This window comes from Saccostrea cucullata, unplaced genomic scaffold, assembly GCF_032062105.1.
Source record: "Saccostrea cucullata isolate Sc308-1 unplaced genomic scaffold, CSIRO_AGI_Scuc_v1 ctg763, whole genome shotgun sequence".
In the NCBI taxonomy this organism is placed as follows: domain Eukaryota; kingdom Metazoa; phylum Mollusca; class Bivalvia; order Ostreida; family Ostreidae; genus Saccostrea; species Saccostrea cuccullata.
The window spans coordinates 46,253-63,939 of NW_026918691.1; the positions used below are offsets into that span (position 1 = coordinate 46,253).

At 34.3% G+C, this 17,687-nt stretch overlaps 1 protein-coding gene and 1 long non-coding RNA gene across 2 annotated transcripts; one reads left to right on the top strand and one right to left on the bottom strand.

The window, feature by feature from the left end:
- Positions 1-540: 540 nt before the first annotated feature.
- LOC134269747 (uncharacterized) lies at positions 541-16,609 on the bottom strand. The gene is made up of 6 exons (XM_062751954.1): positions 16,522-16,609; positions 15,250-15,311; positions 14,817-15,101; positions 5,812-5,907; positions 5,613-5,723; positions 541-5,483 (listed from the first exon to the last, which is right to left on the bottom strand). Exons 2-6 carry the CDS (start codon positions 15,296-15,298, stop codon positions 1,306-1,308), a joined length of 4,719 nt encoding a protein of 1,572 aa, XP_062607938.1. The 5' UTR covers positions 15,299-15,311; positions 16,522-16,609; the 3' UTR covers positions 541-1,305.
- Positions 9,714-10,764, top strand: LOC134269757 (uncharacterized). The gene is made up of 2 exons (XR_009992632.1): positions 9,714-9,845; positions 10,107-10,764. It is a non-coding gene; the product is annotated as an uncharacterized LOC134269757 (long non-coding RNA).
- Positions 16,610-17,687: the final 1,078 nt, after the last annotated feature.

Sequence of the window (17,687 nt, forward strand, 5' to 3'; positions counted from 1 at the left end):
TTTATCATATTCATATACTCAACCCATGTTAAAAGATGAAATTTTTAGGGCACAATAAAGCTCAAGCCGTACCTTCCTCTTAAAAAAAAAAATGACTATTTGCTTATCCGAATTTCCACTACTACTTTTTTTAATAAAGGAAATATTGGTTATTCTTATACGCTTTGGTTATTTTGATTTTTTAGTCTTATTTTTACATATGGTGAATTATTCATATAATTAAAGATACAAAATGTTAAAAATTCAAAATAAATTTTGACCAATTTGTAAGGGGAAAAATCACTAAGTCTTATTACTGAAAATTTTTTGGTCAAATTTCTTCTTATAGAATGGAAGCATTTAAAAGCTAAAATATTTCAATTTACAAAAGAAGAAAGAGCAAACTTTTACAAAGCTGTCATTTCTTCCCGCTACATTGATCAGAAGATAGAATGAAATATGTTTAACTACTTTTACGACTATATGTATATATGTGATGTGCTAATGTCTTCTTCCCTGCAGACTGAAGTAAGGAAATACATATAAAAAATAAATCAATCAATCAAAAAGATAATCGCGGATTCTTAACATAAAATCTTCTAAATTTTTTTTGTGAAAATATGATATTGATAAAATGTTACCTGTACCCGTTTCCATTTCAAGTAAAAAAAAAATAGGTTAAATTTTTCAATGTAATATTTCAATGTAGTTTACTTAAATCAATAAAGATACAATATTCACATATTACATGGCTTCAAGGGCAGCATACCAGAATATTTTTACCCCAAGGTGACAGGAAAGCCCTGGAGTGTTATTTCACACAATTTGTGCACATGCAAGTACGTTAAGTATAATTCCGAAATCCCGTTCTGTTTCATGACAGAATGTTTTCAGTATGCTGACACTTGTGTTGATATCCTTTGTTGTATTTAAGGAATTTTTCTCCTCAAATAAGTTATTTCATTCCTCTGAAATCAAATGAACAAATCGCAGACGTTGTCCGGGTCGACATTTTAATTTTTGCGGAACTGTTAATAACGTATCCGCCGTAATTCAACAGTTTTTCAGGGTATATGGATAAAAATATTATATTTGTGATATAATAGGAAAACTTCCTAAAAAATGATATATAATTGAATGTTAAAATAAGAATCACTTTTGATATGGTATGGACTGTTGAGCTAGTTTGTGAGATCTGTCTGAGATCAATATCGATAGCAGCCAATAACAACTATGCCACATCTGAAATCTGCTCCTTGGGGTATTATTGGTCTATATAGATACCAAAAACAAAATGTTGGCATCAACTTAAAAGATATAATACTTTTAGTCCATTTTATTGACCGGTTTTCCACAAGAGCATTTCACAAAGCATCTGTCACTTGTTATCTCTACTTTTTTCTTGCATTGATTACATTCGTACTTCTTCAGCCTTGCAACATTGTACGCTTCATATCCGTCTGCAAATGTGAAAGCTAACACAAATTCAACTCGTTCACCAGCATATCGATTGCCAACCAACTGCTCCCCCGTTCTTACGGGAATAAAGAAAACTTTGATTGGAAAGACATTATCCCCTATATCCATCTGGATGTATCCCGTTTGTCTTTTAGTATTAGGTCTGCAAATGGTGCCTTTGAAAATCGCTAAATGAGTAGTTGAAGATTCTCCTGCTAGAACAAGTCCATTTTCTGACTTGTGTACCTTACGTGCAGGAATAATAGCTTTCACCCCTGGACCTTTTCCAAACCACTCCTTGGGTTTCCTTGGTTTTGACAAAGATTTGCTAAGTTTTTTCAATTTTTCTTGCAATTGAGAAGCTTCTCTTAAAAGTTCTGCATTTGGAGCTACACCATCAATACCTCCAATACCAAGTACAGTGAGATATATAAAGAGGTAGAAAGTCGAATTGGGACTTGTCATTAAAGCATACCATCTGCGCATGCGCAGTATTACATCCTCAACAGAATAAATGTTAGAGAAGGCGTTCGTACGTATTGCATTCAACCAATCTTTATGTTCTAGATCTATTGCACCCTTTGACAATGTTATGCCTCCTCGATCCAAATCCTTAAAATTCATTTCGCAAAGTCGAACTATTTCACAAATGTCTTGTTTTGATGATATTGATTCAAGAGTTCCAAGATTTTCTTCCCTCCCATATTTTAATTTGATAAGAGCTGCCTTTACTCGTCTTGTATGGATATTCTCAACGACTTCAAGTTTCTGCAAGTCTTTGGCCTTGTCTTTAAATAGAGCGTTATACCAATGAATATTCTGAAAGAAGTCACTTGGAAGGTCATCAAGATCTACAGAGCCAAGGCATTGCATAAACAGCTCTAAAATGGCTGTTATACTCTCCGTCACAAAAGCCGACACTTCGGAATCGGGAGTTGCTTTCAGGTAATCTGAAATGTCTTTATATGGCATATACCTGTGCACTATTTCACATATTTTTAGACGTGTTGATATTTCTCCAACATATCCATGGGCTTCTTCGCATCCGAGTATCGTGAGATCCCGTGTCTCTTTGAAAAAATAGCACGCCTGTTTTGCATAATGCAGCAGAAGAGTCTTTCGTTCCTTAAAAATTCGTTCATTCATCGTCGTACGCTTTTGACCATGAAGTCTGCCAGTATATTTAGAGATTCGCTGCAAATAGAACATTCCATACATGTGATAGACATGCCTTAATGTGTGTTTTGTTCCCTCATCTAACTCAGAACCATTCTTTCCTTTGGTGGATTTTTTCAATAAGCTGACCGCGTTTTCAAAACAGTTTTCTGCATCTTCTTCGTCCTCCGGGCGACAGATCGATATGATTCTTCCTAAATGTGCATGGAAATTTGCGTCATCTGGAAATATCTCTGTTAATCTCTTAATAATATTTACTCTTTCCGAGTATGGTGGTTTACAGTCAATATCGTTTAAAAGTTTAGAGAGTTTCCGCCTTGTGCTAAATTCATTATCTGCAACATCTAAATTGTCTCTGAAAATAATAGTTTTGGCAAGTATGTCTGCAATGATGCTGGAATTAGCATGACTTTTGGACTTTCTTTTCTTAATTTCACTTAAAAACATCACCACAAAGTCATACAAATGAGCTTTTGCACATTGAGAAAGTTCTGATGACATTGAAGGATCTTTTGCACTTTTCCCATAAGTTAATAACTGTTCGAGAATTTCCTTGGCGATCAGGTAGTGTGAAATTCTGATGCTATTTTCCCTACTATCATTTTGACTGGGTACGATGAAGTGACGTACTAAATATGGAAAATCCTCAAAGGAAACATCGTAATTCTCTTGCCATCCGAGTAATGAGGCAAAAAATTGGCACGGAATCGATGTTTGACCATAATAATATACAAGCGACAGAATTCCCAAGATTTTTTGTGATGGATTAAATTCTTTTGAAGTATTCTCTTCAAGCAGGAGATACCCTTTCACAAATGACCGTATACCCTTAAACTTTTCATGATAAGCTGTCATTCCAAACTCGTACATAAGATGACTTTTTGACCCACTTTTAATATCTCTTACAAGTTCATCAATTTGATCTTTCTTTTGGGGGGTATCACAACGGCTTGAAAACTTTGTTCCCAACTTACTGGCTTCAGCAAAAGATACATTACCCGGTAGCAAGTATTCATTTTCCTTCAGAATCAAATTATCAACCTCTCTTGCTCTTCTCCTTACGTGTACCAGTATAATAATTAAACGATCTGCGAGTTTGTATAAGTGACTCATCCGCTGTTGGTCCTCACCATCGACTAGTAGAATTATAGGTAAATTCGTCTTCTCAAAAAGAGTTTCGATTTTCTGGAGAAGAGATTGGACTGTACCTCTTGTGTTCATCTTTACCTGGACACACGGAGTGAAAGCTTTCAACTCCCATAGAATTCTTTGTCCAAGCGTTGTTCCTCCCGATCCTGGCGCATGGAAAATGGTTATTTTACCAGACTTAAAAGGATCGATAAAGGACGACTTTATATTTGTTGCTATTATTCTCGTCAAATCTCTCTCTGCGTCGAAATGACCTGCTCCAGCTTCATAAAATACAAACCAAGGTATATTTCCACCTTGAAAAAATATGTCTCCCTCCTTTTCAAGTTCTTCCGGAGTGTAGTCTCCTTCGTTTCCTTTCCGATAAGGATTTTTCAAATATAAAACTTCCAAATCTTCTCTCAATTCCGCGGCGGACGGTTCATCAATTGACGGAAGATTCGAGTTATCCGAGGTTGGAAGCATGTAAGTAAAATCTCGTACAGAAAAACGTTCCCCAAGTACCTCGGTTATGCATTTGCACAAATCTTGCACATTGCTACTCATTATGAAATTAGGTTTCATAATATTCGCAAATGATTCTTCTTGTGGTGTTTTGCATCGCAATGGGTCGCAAATAATAATCTGAGGATCTATTATTTCTTCTACTTTCATCAATGCTCTGTGCATGAATCGGACGTCCGCTCCATCCTCAGGCCATAGAAATACAAGTTTAAGGCTTGTATACCCATCACAGAAATTTGCAATTTCTACCAAATGTCTTTCAAAGGATTCGCGAATGAATTGAATCCATTTCTTTTCTTCGACCGGTGTTTTGCTATCTGCTTCTTGTGACGATCCTTTAATCATGCACCACTGTGTACCATGATGGGAAAGAAGAGGAGGATCCTTCCATGTGCATATGTACAGTGACCTTCGACCTTTTATTTTGTCTTCCAGCATTGATAACAAACCATCTGTTCTGCTTCTTTCATCGAAGTCAAAAACGCTTATCCATGGAACCATTGCTAATGCTTCAAGGTATCTTACTCTTGTTTGCCTAGCAGTGAATAAAATGAAATTCCCTCTTTTAAAATTGTGAACATACTTCAAAAAATCTTCTACTTTGGTCGAACATTCGAGTGACTTCCGCTTCTCAAAAGAGGAAGATTCTGAGGTATACAGACAATTCCGTTTTCCACTAGTCACCGAGGCATACGTCTCTTTTGTAGAAGATGTACCTAATGTTGTTTGAAAAGTTTTAACCTTGTTCCTTTCTTTCTCCATTTTTTGTGTTCGAGGATGACGTTTGTGATTAACTACCGTCCAGTCTTGATCAGTTTCATAACTTTCAACAGACAGAGAATCATAATCGGTTCTTTCAGATGAACAAGTACTACTTATGGAACCTGGACTTCTGAAGCCTCTGATTATAGGCAACAATGCTGGGTCAAAAATGCCTTCACATCTGTCAGATGACGGTACACATGAAACATAACATGCCCCAATTCTTTTGTCCGGTTTTACATCAAATTTTTCAGAATTATTTTGCAAAAATTTCTTCATTTTCATGCCTGATATTTCATAAAACGTTTTCTTTTCATTTTTTCGTGTACCATAGAGTTTAGTAAATGCCGATTCAAGTTTTTGAAGACACATCTCCTTTGGTTCCTCGCTGCCATTAGGATTTAAAATGCTTGTTAACATACCTGCTAAAATTGTATTTCTTTTTTGTAGATCTCCTGTAACATGAAAAAAAAAATTGATGAACGCATTAGTCTTATTTTAACTTATGTTGAGAGGAATGGATAAGAATTCATGCAAAGAAAGCAAGTGTAATATATTGTTAATGTATAATTTCTCTGATTTACCTTTATTTCTCTCCAACTCCTGTTTAGCCTGCGAAATTGTGACTACACAGTTATCACCGATAGCTATCCCTGAGCAGTTCTGAAGAACAATCGTTGTAGACTTGGAACTGTCTATAAACAAGATCAATAAGCTGTAAATAAGTACACAGTACATATATATTTTTCAAGGATAAAATGATTTCTGTATGTACTAACAAACCTTCTACATCGTCTTCATCTGTATCCGAAAATGAAATTTGATTTAAGTCCTGAATCAAACTCTCCCAAACCTCTGGCTGTTTGGAGGACTGGTAATCTTAAAAATTGATGACACAAGAATATATTTACATCCACTGAATATTTTCTCCTTTATTTCTTAAGGAAACCCATTGCATTAATCAGTACATGAACTCAATAGGCATGTCATCTGTACAGATTTCTTGATCAGTGGCTGTTCCATCAATAAAACGTACAAGGACGTTCGCATCATTAATACTATAATTAATCTTTTTAATCCTATTTTAAATAATTATTTAAACAGATCTCAGCTATTGCAGAAAAAATTACATGTATTTTTTTCTGCAACAGCTGCTTCATTCATTCCCGTACTAACAACCCAAGAAAACATTTTATTGTTTAAATGAACAGTCAAAGAAGATTGGCGAACAAGGCGGGCAGAATGCCTATAGTGTCAGAAATTAAGAAATCATATTAAATATGTGAATTGATTATTTAAATTAACTTATAATTATTGAAATTTTTGAAATTATGAGAAAAAAAAACTTTTTTAAGAGTGAAAAAAATCTCGTAAAAAATGTCTTTCATAAAATTATTAGATGGTATTCGTGGGATTCGAACCCTAGCAATAAAAATCTGACGTATCAATATCATACTGCTTTGAGGCTAATGCGTTAACCGCTATACTACACCGCTCATGTTGATTGTTCACACATACACGCCGCTTCTACTACGATCAAAGTGTGGTCAAAAGCGTGGCCGATCGTGACAAATCGCAGGAGGAACGTCGTGGGGTCGTCAGAAGCGTAGTGTGATCGCAGAGGAGTCTTCATGATCGGAGAGCTCTACGCTCTCACCACGCTTATTTTGAACATGTTCAAAACAAGCGTAGCGGGATCGTGGCCAACAAGAATCGGGGTGAAGTCGTAAAAAGGGCGTAGTAGAAGCGCCGTAATCGTACAAGCAGCGTGGAAGCATCGTAGAGAGATCTTCATGATCGTAGTGAAAGCGCCGTGAGAGCGTAGGAACTTACCAAGCACGCTCATACAACGCTCCCTCTACGTTCGTACTACGTTCTCACTACGATCTCTCTACGTGCCTGAAGATCCTACGAAGACCTACAATGACCCTACACCGATCATATCACGACCTATCAGACAAGAGTTTGTTCTTATACCGCTGATATTTGACCAATCATCATCTGTTAACTACATGTAAAGTGTGACTCTTTACTTGATGATCATTTACAATTGAGCATTTTCACATCTTGTTACAGTTATAATAATTGAAAATGCCCTAAACCATGTGGTAAAGGCCGGAGAAAAAAAACTGCGGTCGCAAAATATGAATCATCGCTAAAATTGTACTACAAAAATCTGCAGTTTCAAGATATATTTACATCATCACCAAAATCGTACTAGAAGCGTAATGCAATCGTAATATGATCGGCACCACCGTAGCGACATCGCGGTACAGTCATCTAGGTCTGTGTAGCGTCGTAGTATGGTCTTCAATGTCGTAATAGCAACGTAGCGTAAACGCACTAAACACGGCTGCTTGTCGGCAACGGTCTGCGTAACATCGTAGTAGAAGCTTGTTAGCAGCGCGTTTGACGTAGGGACATCGTAGTAAGGTCGTAACGAAGACCATAATTTGCCAAATTGGTCTATTTTGACGCCGATCGGCTGCGATCTGCCCCGATCCAAAAAATTTTCAGATCGTAGCTTGATCGGGATGATCGCCGTAGAGTCGCAGCTCTGTGTGAACGGGGGGTTAAGGAATTTAAATCATGTTTGTGATATGACCCGCGACTTAATGGACTTGGAAGTATTTCTCGAAAAGATGCTAATGTTGTGCCATAAAAGTGTACTTTTAAGGTAAAGTGGGTCTTCTCTCCATGTTTTTGAAAGCCAAAAAATGTGTATTTTATTGCACGCTTTTAGGATCATCTTTCAAAAAATTGGAGATAAGACCCACCCACATTGAAAAATTTTGTTTAAGTATGAGAAAATGATCGTTTTTGTTCTTTTTAGTGTGTGTAAGCTTTTTCATAGGCAAATATTTTCAGTCCTTGTAAGATTTTTGTAAATTGTAGAGATTTTACATAAAGTATACTTTAATATTAGATGAGATATGACATAAAATTTGGATATAATTGAGATTAATTTTTTTCCCCTTCTTATCAGTCGCGCTATAGGCATTCTGCTCGCCTTATACGCCCATCTTCTTTAAAGTTAACCTGCATATGAGGTATATGTTCCTCAATTTATTTGATACGCAAGAGCATGCTCTTCATACGAACGGTTTCTAAAACGAAACAAGAATATGAAGTCTCGTTTTTTACGTCAATACAATGACCTAAAGTTCCGACGAGTTGTTCCATTTTCCCCATTATGACAAGAAGCACACCTCAGTTGTGACCAGTCAACAAGGGATGCTTACTCCTCCAAGGCACTTAGTCCTACTGCTTATGTTTTCAGGGGTCAATAAGTAGTATTTCAATGGACGTTTGAACTTAATTACCGTTGGTTATCATCATTTTTCCCCCAAAATGTTCTGCACAGTGATTTACCATTCCAACATCTTCATATTTTTAACTTATACTGGTTGCTTCCAAATAACCTTGGCACTCTCATTAAGCAGAATTTTGCATTCTTTAAAAATAGAATCTATCATTTCTTCGCAAGAATTCATATATTTGAACAATAGAATGGTTTTTTTTATTTGTTTTAGTACGAGAATTGATGTCGCAGCTGTTGCAGAAATATGCCTAAACCACGTCATAGCTGTGACGTTAATTCCAGTCGACAAACAAAGGAAGACATTAATTTTTATACCGGGGGGGGGGGGGTAAGTTTACATGTATATATTCACATCTGTATAAGAAAAAAAAATCAAATCTAAATAAAATAGTTGAAATATTGTAATTAAACGTAGATATCATTGTATGCATAACTAATGGAACCCCAGACAGCATGACTACGTTGGGCCAACGTTGGCTAAAGGTTGTACGGTTGGTATTTAGTTGGCGTTGGGAAGACAATGTTGGGCCAACGTTGGACCAACGTTAACATGTGAATAACCTCTTGAGTACCCAACCATGTTGGGTTTCTTACGTTGGCCCAACGTTGGTCCAACATCAACTAATTTCGTTTCGTTATATTTTTCTAATGAAGTTGGGGTTCAATGTTGGCCCACTGTTGGCCCAACGTTTGTAATGCAACCTTAACCAAACTGTCAGCTTAATCTGGTAGCAGTATGTTGGCCCAACGTTGGCCCAATGTAAGCTTGAGTGTTTGTTTTAAGTGTTCTTTTATAGTTAGAATAAGTACATTGGGCCAACGTTGGGCCAACAGTTAGATTGCTAACTAAAGGATGATGTGCATGAGTTGGGAGCATTACGTTGGCCCAATGTTGGCCCAGTGTTTGTTATACACTAGGCTTTTATGAAAAGATCATTAATTTCTACCATAGCAATGAGACTAAACTCACTATGGTTTATTGATGACAAGACAATTATACTTTCCTGTTATTAGTATCCACTTCTCAAAAAATCTTCTCTATATAGTGTCTGTTTATAAATTTTGAAATCTTAATTAACCTTAAACTTTGAGTGTAATTGTAAGATTTGTTTCTCTCGTATACAATTAACGAAAAGTCATTATAAAAGGAGACTAAATAAAAGTTTTTCTTACATTAGTTTACCTGGTAATATATAAACGACCGAATAAAAGTTAGCATAATATGGAAACTAAAAGTTCCCAGGGACGGGATGTGAATGACGCATAAATCAAGATAACCCAGCCAGCTTTATAATTGCATTCAAACAAAAGTTAGGCGAGTCGCTAAAACTGAAAGAGTCGCAGCAGATTTAAACCACCAAAATATGTGGAGAGCTGTCAAGTTTAATTACCCACAGCTGGCTGATAAACTCAAAATGCAGAGGAAGTTACAGTAAGGTTGGGATTTTAAAAAATTGGTGCACACAACGGCTAACGGCGAAGTCCTAAAAGAAATGTAAGTAAAGTATTATTATATTTGAAAACTATATCTACTTCTTTTATAAAATGATTTAGTTTATATGAAAGACATGATATCTTACATTGTATATCATGACGAGAAATGAAATAGATAAGAAACTTTCAGTATATATGGTAAGGTGTGTTTAATGGTAAATTCTTTTGTATTTAAACAGGGTTAAATGCATCATGAGTTAATCAAAAAAATAAATATTTCATCAATTTTGAAAGATATTAATATATTCACTTTTCTTAACAGCTATATATTGTTCTTAGACGGGGAAATGTGCTGTGTCAGTGTGCATTAATTTGCCGCAGATATAGAACTTCATACTGGTTCATTGATGACAATGAAGAAGGAGGAAGAAAATGGGAAAAAAGTGAATATGTGAAAAACAATTGCAATCCGAACAAGACTAAAGAATGACGTTTCAAATGCTCTTGGATTATACTATTTGTGTCTTTAAACAATATTTTACTGAAAAGGGGGATTGATAAAAATGGAAATTCAAATATTGCCAAGTTGTGTTGTGAACTTTAAGCTCCTTTATATTCTATAGTTATGGGATTTTAAAAGTTTTTGTGAACAAAGGGATGGTACTGGAATTGATGTTAGATGATGTTTGAAAGAAGATTGTGTTTGAAATTGAAATTTCAACTCCCTCATTATATTAAACGTTTTAGATTTGACTGTGTGCCGAATCCAGTCAATCGTAGAAGCAAGTGATGCAGAGGAAGTGTGGAGTATAAATCGACATCTTGAATACATTTTAAGGCAGAAACGTGAAAGCAAGACGTATTATTATTTATTCTTAAACTCTGTAAGCTTTGGCAATGTTTTTGTTTAATTATTGTTATAATATTGAAGCAAACTTAACAGAATTTGTTAGAAACTAACAAATAAATTGTACAGTTTATCACTTTTTTCTTTTGCCTCATTGTCAACATAAGCTAGTTATTAATTTTGTCAAGATGGCTTAATTTTGAATGGAAATCATTATTTATATAGGATAGGTTGGGCCTCTGTTGGCCCTACGTTGAAAAAATAACTATCCGTAAAATGATAATGGACCATTGTTTGACCAACACAGGTACCGGACACTGGACCCCCATTGAGTCACCGATGGTATGTTGGTGAACAAACGTTGGGCCATTGTTGGGCCAACACAAAAAGTACGTTGGGCCAATGTTGGGCCATTGTTGATAAAATCACTGCTGGTAATTGACGTTGGGCCAATGTTGGGCCAACGTTGACCAAATGCTGTTATAAAATAGGCTAACGTTGTGCCAACGTTGGGCCAACATGTTGGGCCAACGTAGGGCCGATGAGCAAACTTGCATTGGGCCAACGTTAGGTAGCCAACGTTGGACCAACGCAGTCAACAACTGTGCGCCAACGTTGGCCCAACATAGTCATGCTATCTGGGACAGCATCTTCCCAAGTCAAGAGTTTCTGATCCACTCCGCTCCACATAAACCCTTGACCGAATAGGCTAAGTTTGACGGGGTTAGAAATGCGTTCTCTGATTGGCCTCATGAAAGTCTTCATGAACCAATCAAAATCATTGTTTTATTTAAACTTAAATTATACATACTACCCATAGTCCTCTGCGTCTCCGCTTTGGTTTGGTACAAACGAACTCTGGCGGAAGTTTGTTAAATTATATTGTAAACAGAAAAACAAGCCAGTTTTAGTCCCAAGGATAACGTCATTATCATTATTAATAAATAACCCAGTTAAAGGTTTGACTAAGATTTTTAGTTGAATTATATCGAATTTATTACAAACTTCAAATATTATCTCCAATTCTCTGTTGAATTCGTTTACCCCGATTAGCCAATAGCAGAGGTCACTAGAGTTCAAAATGTGTATATCTCACTAGATGGCGTGACAGTAAACCCCGTCAAACTTAGCCTATTCGGTCAAGGGTTTATGTGAGCGGAGCGGATCAGAAACTCTTGACTTGGGAAGATGATGGAACAGCCGTTGTTAAGAAATCTATGCAGGTAGCTTGTTTTAATACACAATAAAGCTAGCTACATGTAGCTATAACCCAACACAAAGGAAGACTGGGAGCTGATGGAATTTAAAAAAAAAAAAAAGATGTACCCGGTTATAAGATGCCGTTTCTAAATAAATTGTCAAATGTGTTTTAACGCTCTCGACATTTCTTATGAGTTTAAATAAGGATTTATTTTAATTAGTAGCTCTTTTATTAAACGAGTACATTATATGAGTATACTTACAAACTAATCCAAAGCAGATACACGAGTATATGTGCTTTTTTAAAATTGTTTTTAAATATGTGCTAATGATATACTCATATTGCTTGCTCAGAAAAAAATATTTACATGTACAATATTGTGGTACAATAAAAATGTTTTGTATGTGAAAATAAGAATAAAACAAACACATGTTTACTTCGTGCACATCCATTGATTTGCATTCGTAGCTTTAGCATAGACTTGGCATTGTCGATGCCAGTTTATGAAGCTCTTCAATGCGATAGTACATTTTGTAGATCTATACATGTATAGCAGCTTTTAAGGTAGAGCAGTAAGAAATTTGAAGTTGATTACTTTAAATAAATGTGGAAACAAAAACAAAATGGAAAGGTGGATGGCGTTATAACTGACATAAGGACATTGGAGGAAAACTAGAGGTTCATGGGCAAAAACGCCTAGTTGAGTCGTCTTAATTAGACAGCAGTACTTCAGGGGATCATAAAAGATTTTGTCCCGATATTACAACGCACTTTGAAAAATTAGGCACTTTGAAAAAAAATTTCAAAGTGCGTTAAATTGGGACCAAGTCAACGCTCTTTGATAAAAAATAAGATTTCTTTTCAAAGTGCGTTAATATGGACCATATTAACGCACTTTGAAAAACTGTGTATGGATTGGTCAATATTCCTGCAAATCTTAGGTATGATAAATAATTGAACCTGTTTGATAACTCTTCTGTGAACAGGTCACTTAAGGATGTGAAAGTAAGCGATATTGATTTTTTCATACTTTGAAAATTCTTTTTTGTTTAAATGCTTTACTGTACTTAATTTTTTCCAGTTTGCATGCATTTTGTGTAAACTTAAATTTATTGAAAGTTTTCAACGTCATTCCAGTTATGTAAATACATGTATTTGGGTGTGGCATAGGCATTAGTACCAGGAAGGGGGGTGGGTTACATGTAGGCACATAAATATTTTGCAAAGATATACATAATATATGTATGCATTATAAATTGATGCTTACCTGTGGGGTCAACTTTCAATTTGCTACCGACGGCTATGTACAATGTTTAAGAAAAAAGAGTTGGGATGAGAGACCTTCTACTCATCTTCTCCTTGTTCTCAATGAGGTTAAATGAGTACATGAAAATTTTAAAAAAGTTTTTCAAAAGATATAATTATTACAATTTGATTCCCTCTATTACTAAAATCTAAGTCTAGAATTTTTTGTTTCATTCATATTTTTTTTTTTCAAAATGCGTTAAATGCCTCCATGGTAAAACATGTTTATGTACACTCTTAACGCACTTTGAAAAAATTTTTCAAAGTGCGTTGAGTGTGTCCAAAATTTAACGAACTTTGAAAAAAATTTTCAAAGTGCGTTGATTTTGTCCCAGTTTTAACGCACTTTGAAATTTTTTTTCAAAGTGCGTAATTTTTTCAAAGTGCGTTGCCACACCCCCTCTTTAACCCATGAAAAATATTCCTCATATTGTAGCCCCCACCTTGCCCTTGGATGGCATGGCTTAAACAGAGTAATATTTATAATCCGTTTGTTTCTCTTGCAAAATACTCGGGTAATATTGAATCCTCAATTTAGTTTTTGTGTTTTGGATTTTCCTAGTTTTGCCAGGGTGATTTAAATAATTTAAAAGTTCTAATAGCTAGAAGCTGTGCTTAATAATATAATTGTAAATTGCACTTGTACGAAAAATGGTTATATCTCAAATAATTTGCTGAGTCCAACTACTAAGAAATATCCTAAAGTACTTATGAATTCTAGCCCCGGAACTCTACTTTTTACCATACCGAACGCATACATTTAGTGTAGTAAAGAATATACTAAGCAAATGTAAAAAACGAATTGTACTCATAGCAAAAGAAGTTGCGTCTATAGTCCTATGGACGCCATTGAAGACTGCAGGTTCATATAGTGGGAGAAAACAGAATGCAAAAACATGTTTAACATTTAGAATGACATCAATGCATTAATCGTTACATGTATTCTCTGGCATTAAAACTATTTTTGCGCTATTTAAACAATAAATAAAGAAATTAGAGAATTTGCCTGTTAATATTTAATGACAAAAACAATTTAAAACATCAAGCCGACTAAATTTATCCGTCGATGTTTAAATGCGATATAATGGTTATAAATTCCTCACCTTTCCGCGCTGAAAAGAGAAAAGGTGTTTAAGCTAGCCAGCTATCGCTTTATTTATTCCCGCTATTTTTTTATTCTTACTGTAGTATTAGGATTGAACAATTTAGTTTATTTTTTTTTTTTTACATTTGTCTACCATATATCAAGGCTTCTGCAAAACAAGATCAAACCTTCATACATGTACATGACCCATGCAACATATCGAAATTTAGAAATGTCTTCTTCCATATTCATATATAGTAGCTTAAAAAATTGAAATGTGTTAAAATACACATGTAGTGACTTTTGAAAAATATATAATTATTTTTTTTTAAATTAATGTGAAGACAGAGACCGGGGGATTGTATTCATATTGATGTCTGAAATTTGTTTATGTGTGTGTTCTTTAACAGGAGATGCCCGTTTACATTTATGGGCAAATAGTGCATACTCAATGTGTTTAAGACCAGAAATTTCCACTTGTTTCTCTGAAAATATGTTCACTATTTTAAAATTGCTAAAGTAATTTAAATTGCTCATATTTTCCAATCAAAAATAAATTTATTTTTATAATACTCAATTCATTATTAACACATACCCTGACTGAAATGGCCCAGTACAGTTTCGGCTATTTTATCAAGTCCACTAGATTGCAAACTCTTGTAGAGAAGAGGAATAAACTTCAAAGTGTGTTTGACTGCTGTTTCTCGCCATATTTGGAGCATGCGCTTGGAGCAAATCGACACATCGTTGTCATAACGCTGCTGAAGTTTTGTCAACTGGTGGTACTCAAAACCAATGTTTATTCCAAGTTTAAACCAGGAATTCTTGTCAAGGTAGGGGCAAATGATATCTTCAACATCTGGAGCAGTTGCAGACCCACCTATAACGATTTCCATCATTCATTTTCCGGTCAACAGAAAACTTTTACCATATAAGATTTTAGTTAATCATTTCTTTCAAAATAAGATTATACCGGTATATCAGCTATATTGTATTCAGTTTTATCATTATTTTTAAAATGAACAAACCCTTGGATTTACTTCCTCTCTTCTTTCTCGAACTTGCAGCACATGCCATGCTAATTTTCAATCTGCAGGACGTATCTGCAATTCATTGTATTTTTTTAAATATTATATAAGTAACCATACCTCATTTGATTTTCTAGTCGGACTGCATGTTACTAGAGTTGATTTTGCTATTATACTATATGGAAGCAGGTGAGAGCTACATAATTTGGTAGCTATTGTACAATGAACTTTCAAAAATTGTGAATTTCGAAAAAAAAATTCAAAGTAAAACTGGGACAAAATAAATGCACTTTGCCAAAAAATTCATTTCAAAGTGAGTTTATATAAAACTATTAACGCACTTTCATAGAAAGAATATTCTTTCAAGTTTTAGATATGATAAACAATAATTTGTACATAGTTGTACATAATTTTCCGGTGATGACATCACTTCAGGATCTCAGTCATAGACTTCTTCATTTTTTTTTTTAAATGACCCAAAGGGGCTCAAGAAATTCGACAGAACGGAGTTCAAGTTTGTATGCTCCATGAATTTAAAAATAATTTTCCTGCATAATATATGATGGTCAAATGTTTAGAAGTATGAAAAACTGTTTATTCTCGTATTATATGATGTCTAATTAATGATATTTCTTAAGAATTAAGAGACAGTAAATTCTTATTTATGCATAATAATATAATAATGCATACATATAATAATGCATACATAATAATAATAATATGCATTATAAAAAAAAAAAAATTGCATGTTTTGTGAAGCGCGATGCCACGTAACAAAGGAACAAAGTTAATTTTCACAGTTTTTGATAAATAAATATTTTAATGTCCAATTAAAAATTTTTCTTTTCCTATATCTGGCCTCCTTCATTAAGTTGAAGATTTTGGTCCGCTTTTCAGAAAGAAAACAAATCTACGAGGTTAAAATCAAATAATCTATTTATAGATTTAAAATTGACACAATTATCTTACAGCGGGGATTTCCAATTTTCTATGTTTTGGCGATAAAAATAGAATTACTTAATGGCCTCCTATTTTGGAATGTTAACTTCACATCAAATATTGTCTGTTAGTGCACACACTGTATAAATATTATTACCGTTCTGAGTTCTTTGTCTGAATAGTAAGTATAGTACAAGCAAATGCAAAACAAAATTAAAACAGGCAAAAGCATCAAACCGAAAATATTCATGATATACATGTACTAATAAAAAAGTATTTTATCGCATAAAATGACATGGGTAAAATACATGTATGATTAACCTACATACTCACCAAAAAGCTATCAACGTGTTCTTTCCATAACGAACAGGTCCATTTACTGGCATCCAGCGTATTCGGGATTTCCCTAAGGTATTTAAAGATTGTCTACGTGTCCACATTCCTCCTTATCCACGTGGTAAATTAAAGACCGCTACAGAATGCTACACTTCAACAAATGCATTTTTAGAAGATTAGAGAATAAGGCGTGCAGAATGCCCGCATAGCTTTATGATTTGTGAATTAACAATTTAACATTAAGTTCTCATTATTAAACTTATGAAATTATGATAAACAAAATTTATCTGATGAAAAACTTTCCCTCATGACCATGATTTTCCCGCAACTGTTTTTTCTCTCAAAGATTTGAAGCTTAAAATTTGTTAAATTAATATATACATGTACAAGTGTAAATATTTCCATTCAATATGAAATACTAATATGCAATGTATGAATCGGAGAGCATAAAATTTAACATGAAATCTATTATAAAATACTTTGATTAATAATAACAATGCCTCGATGCTAAATTAGCCTATAGTTAACAACTGTAAATTATAATTTACTATAATATATTTTGTAAGGGTCGAGCGCCTTACTAGCTTATAATTAGACCTTTTGTTGCTGTCCGAGAATTGAAGGGGAGGACTTAAAATTACCGGTATGTAGACTATGTCTGATGTCCAATCTAGGCATGTTATTTGATTTTATATCATACCTTTATTAACTTGCGTTTTGTTGAACCAAAGAACCCATCTGTTTTCTTTAGGTCGTGATACCAAACATTGATCAAAGTCATGATATTATACAGAAAAATTTGATAAAATATTAACCTCGTATCTGGTACCATGTACCTTTAAACAAACCAGTCAAAATAATACTAATCGTGGGTTAAATTAGGAGATTAGGTCATTATAAAGTCTATAAAATATGCCAAAATGCTAAATTTGAATAAGATAGCTGAAACATTTAACTTAACTTCAACTTATTTGTCAATAACTTCAACTTATTTGTCAATGCATTGTTTGTTTCGGTATAAAAATTGAGCATACAAGCTATTAAAAATTGTCTATAGTCTTCAACCAACAGATTTTAATTTTTTAAAGATTTTTTTTCTCCTTTTTTGTAGGATTACTGATCATGTAAATAATAATAAAATTATTTTTTAAAGGGAAGCTACT